The 4,765-nt window shown below is 43.0% G+C and overlaps 1 protein-coding gene across 3 annotated transcripts in view; it reads right to left on the reverse strand.

Annotated features, from left to right (window-relative positions):
• The window catches only part of NSUN3 (NOP2/Sun RNA methyltransferase family member 3), a 77,657-nt gene that overhangs the window by 59,594 nt on the left and 13,298 nt on the right, over positions 1-4,765 (reverse strand). For all 3 annotated transcript variants that reach the window (XM_006767255.2, XM_015566214.1, XM_006767256.2), the window contains exon 3: positions 1,165-1,508. In XM_006767255.2, the coding sequence (XP_006767318.1) occupies positions 1,165-1,508 (344 nt within the window). The remainder of the gene's footprint in view (positions 1-1,164; positions 1,509-4,765) is intronic.

Consider the following 4,765-nt stretch of genomic DNA (forward strand, 5'->3'; position numbering starts at 1 on the left):
CCATGTTTCAACTCTGACACCTGCTGCTGATGTCTGCCATGTTCCACGCATGCCCCATGGTGGTCAGTGCACATCATAATGACCAGTTGTTCGGTTGTTCTGCTGTTCAGTCTATTTGCATAGTAGGGTTTTATATGTGTGTATGTGTGTGTGTGTGTGTATCATATTATATTTCTACTAGAGGCCTGGAGATGGGATTCGTGCACTGGTGGGGGGTGTGGCCTACAGGGACTGGCCCGCTGTGGGAGCGCTCATCCTGGTCAGCCGAGTGGCTGTGGACCCGCCATCTGAGCAGCTGCTCCCTGGTCCAGAATCTTCCACAGAGCCAGAGCACTCGCCTCTCCAGGGGACCCAATCGAGGCCGGGCCCCAGGAAAATAGCACTGAGAGGCAGCGGAGTAGCTCTCAGTCCCGGGGCAGCCACAAAACCACCTCCCAGCTTCCAGGGTCAGCTCTGTGAGCCTGGCGGCAGCACTGCACAGCCTGTGGGTGTCTGGGGGAGGCATCAGGGAGCAAGGAGGAGGAGCCTGGGGCAAGAAGACGATGATCACAGCCCAGGTTCCTGTCGGCCTGGGGTTCGCAGCAGGAGCAACCGCTCATCCCGGTCAGCTGTGGTAGTGCACTGACCACCAGGGGGCAGCTCCTGCGTTGATCGTCTGCCCCTTGGTGGTCAGTGTGCATCATAGCGACTGGTTGACCGGTCGTTCTGATGGTTCTACCATTTGGTCCCTGGGCTTTTATTATATAGGATTGGACAGAACTGCCATCGAACCTTATGGTCCAATGATATAAAAAAATGATCCTAAATGTATATATTTCTACTTCATAGTAGTTTTACAAGGAAGTCAATATGACTCTTAAGTATGAATGTAATAAAATTTTTAAAATCTTTGTTATTGGTCTATCAGAATTCATATTATCTGATAGGTTTTCATTCCCAAAATGTAATTTTGTTCCCAATTACCTGCTAGAATTAAGTAACTGGAGAAAAATATTATTTACACTGATTTCCTCAGTTAAAATTTCCATTCTCTCCATATTGTCCTGGTTTCATGCTTTCAAAGTCTGCAAACTCAATCTTACGTTTCTCCCCCAGATATTTTAAAAGCACTTTATACAGATGGACATTGGAAAGTGGTTGATAGCTGAAAGAAAAGCACACTACCTGGACAAGCACACTGCAGCAGAGCGATTGATTTGCCTCCAGGAGCAGCACACAGATCCAGAACCTTCTCTCCGTCCCTTAATTCAAGAGCCAGTACTGGAAGAAGAGAGGCAGCATTCAGGAGATAGTATTTTTTTAGGTTTCCAATTTGGTGTCTTTCTGAAGGTATCCGGTGGGGACGTCTGCTAAGATAACACTTCAATGATTTAGGATAATAGGGTAAAGATCCTTGAAGGAGTGTGTGATAGCCCTTGAAATGTAAATCCTTCTCCAGTTCAAAAGAGTAATTGAATCGGTTAAGAAGAACAGCATGTTGCCAGCATGATGGAGATGTTAGTATATCCCTAGAAATACAAAACAAAAGAATATTATTATAAACACTAATACAATTTTATATTACTAATCTAGGAACTGTGGTCCTAGTTTTACACTTTACTTACCTGAGATTTTCAGAGCCAAGATCAGTATTACTGACTTTCCTTTTGCCTCAGGCTCCAATATGACTCTACCGAGCACTTATAATCCTGTCTTTATTTAAATCTTTGACATTTTGTTCATCTTTGCTTTTTATATCAATTTTGGCCATTAAAATATTATTTATGTTGATTATAGATAAATAAATGTTAGGTGCCCTTAAAATTCTGCAATGTTGAGGAATGCCTCACTTGCCTCAGCGTAGCCCCTCCCTGCAGAGTATCTTGCCAAAAAAAAAACCAACACAAAACATGGCCTGCCTTTACATACCTCTAAATCCATCAAAATAGATTCTAGTCAATCATTCTTTGCACAAGGAAGTGTTTTTCTTAGAGACAAAATTTAAAACCTGAGACTATTAATATCAGAAGGAAAATTACTATCATTAAAGGATGTTTAAATTATGTGTTAAAATTTTCCTTATGAAGAGTATGGAAAGCTAACTACAGTGAACTGTGCAGTAACGGAGTTAATGAAGTGATCAGTGGATGGCTGAAAAAACTCTTATGGATGGTGTAGGCTCTTCCCCCTTCCCGCAGCAAATTTAACTTCCTAACGTTTTATTTAGTCCAACAGTTAGGTCTCTTGACAATCACAGGTTCACATCTACTGGCAGATGATACAGCAGGAAATATTTAATTGATCTATGAGATGACCTTTCTAGCTGAGTTATTTGGCAGCCTCATTAACCATCGTCAATTAAATAAATTCCAGCTGCTGCTCACCCTGGAGGTGTCCATGTGAGGAACGGCTGAATTGAAATGTAACACCTGTGACTTGAAGTGTGCCGCATGAACTTCCATCAGGAGCTTATTTGTAAGTCTGCTTTCTCCTTTTTATTATGATGGTGCATCATATGAGCCCCGTGCATCTGTTTCAGCATTCTAGAGGATGACAAACCCTTTCTTTAATAATGTGCTTCACAAACTTTAGCGTGCATCCAGTGTCCGTAAAAGACTGCTGGACGCTAATGCCAGAGTTTCTGATCCAGTAGGTCGTAGGTGGGGCCTGAGAATTTGTATTTCTAGTTAGGTCTCATATGATACTGATACTGCAATCACAAGACCACTCTGGGGACCAGTGCATTAAAATGAGCCTCAAAGGGAAATCCGTGAATGCCACTAATGTAAATCTTATGTCAGTCCATCCTGATCTTAACTCTGCAAACGGTAAAAATCTACCCAAGGTTCTGAGTCATGTAGTAACAGGGAAATAATGATTAGAAACATAATTAATACAGATTGGAGTGGCTTGGCTTACATCACGTGTCCACCCCTTAACTGACAAGGGTAGGAAACTTCCAATTGGTTAATATCTGACTGAAAGCCCAGGTTCTATTCCGGTCAAGGGCATGTGCCTGGGTTGCGGGCACATCCCCAGTAGGAGATGTGCAGGAGGCAGCTGATCGATGTCTCTCTCATCGATGTTTCTAGCTCTCTATCTCTCTCCCTTCTCTCTGTAAAAAATCAATAAAATATATTAAAAAAAAAAATAAAAAAATAAAATGAGCCTCAAAGGGAAATCCGTGAATGCCACTAACGTAAATCTTATGTCAGTCCATCCTGATCTTAACTCTGCAAATGGTAAAAATCTACCCAAGGTTCTGAGTCATGTAGTAACAGGGAAATAATGATTAGAAACATAATTAATACAGATTGGAGTGGCTTGGCTTACATCACGTGTCCACCCCTTAACTGACAAGGGTAGAAAACTTCCAATTGGTTAATATCTGATGGGGCAAATCTCCGTTCTTTTTTTTTTTCTTCATAATTTCCAAATCTACTTTATGTTTATTCTTTCAGATGAACTTTAGAATCAGGTAGTCAGTTTAAAATAATTATAAAACATCTGTGCAGCTAGATAGTAACTTTGATTAGAATTATATTAAATACACTAAATTTGGGGAGAATTAACACCTTTATTGTATTCAGTACTTCCAAACCTAACCACAGTATTTATTCACCTTTCTTTCAGATCCCTTAGTAAAGGTTATTAATCTCGCACAGGTCCTTTTAGCCTTATTGTATAAAAGAACTGTTAGCTTAGGAACACAACCGATTTTTGTACATCATCCACTATCATGAAGGATGAGGAGGAATTCGCCATAGGACACAGTGAGAAAGGAAATTCCAGGGTGAAGGCAGTGGCACATGTCCAGGCACAAGGTCACAAAGGACAGTGCATTTTGGGAATTAAAAGCAGTCCATTGTGACTTGTGAGAGACAATTATATGGGTGAAATATAATATGATAAACTTTTAAAACTGTATCTTATAAGTGATGGGAAGTCACTGGAAGAGTTTAGGGGGGAAGCTCGTTAGACTCAAAAACAAGTGCTTATGGGAGAGGAAGGCAAGGTACTTCTGAAAGTATCTCTCTTTAACAACACCATCAAAATAAAGCCCTACTTAGAACAAATACATTTTCTGATACCTCCTAACTCACACCCAGCCCTACTGAAGTTCTAGAATTTCCTGTACGAAGTTTTCTTCAGTCTTTACCAGGTTCAATATAAAGTGTTCCCTCTGCCTAGAATGAACTCTCCTCTTTCACCCACTTGTAGCCTGGCTGGCTCTCCTACACTCTACTGGAGGGCAATTCAGGCTTTATTTCCCCAGGGAAGGCTTTCTACCTACACAATCCACCTCACCCAGATTATATTAATAACTAGAGGCCCAGTGCACAAAAATTTGTGCACTCGGGGAGGTCCCTCAACCTGGTCTGTGCCCTCTCACAGTCTGGGACCTCAAGAGGATGTCCACCTGCTGGCTTAGGCCCGATCCAAGGGGGATTGGGCCCAAGCTGGCAGTCAGACATTCGTCTGGCAGCCAAGGGGATGTACCTGCTGGCTTAGGCCCGATCCAAGCTGGCTGTCAGACATCACTCTGGCAGCCCAGGAGCCCTCGGGAGATGTCCACTTGCCAACAGGGAGCAGGCTTACGCTGCAGTCAGACATCCTTAACACTGCTGAGGTCGCAGGAGAGGCTCCCACCACCACCGCTGTGCTGGACAGCCATGTGCTAGCTTCTGGCTGAGCAGCACTCCCCCTGTAGAAGTGCACTGACCACCAGGGGGCAGCTCCTGCATTGAGCGCCTGCCCCTAGTGGTCAGTGCGCATCATAGTGCGT

This window comes from Myotis davidii, unplaced genomic scaffold (genome assembly GCF_000327345.1).
Source record: "Myotis davidii unplaced genomic scaffold, ASM32734v1 scaffold482, whole genome shotgun sequence".
Taxonomy (NCBI): Eukaryota; Metazoa; Chordata; class Mammalia; order Chiroptera; family Vespertilionidae; genus Myotis; species Myotis davidii.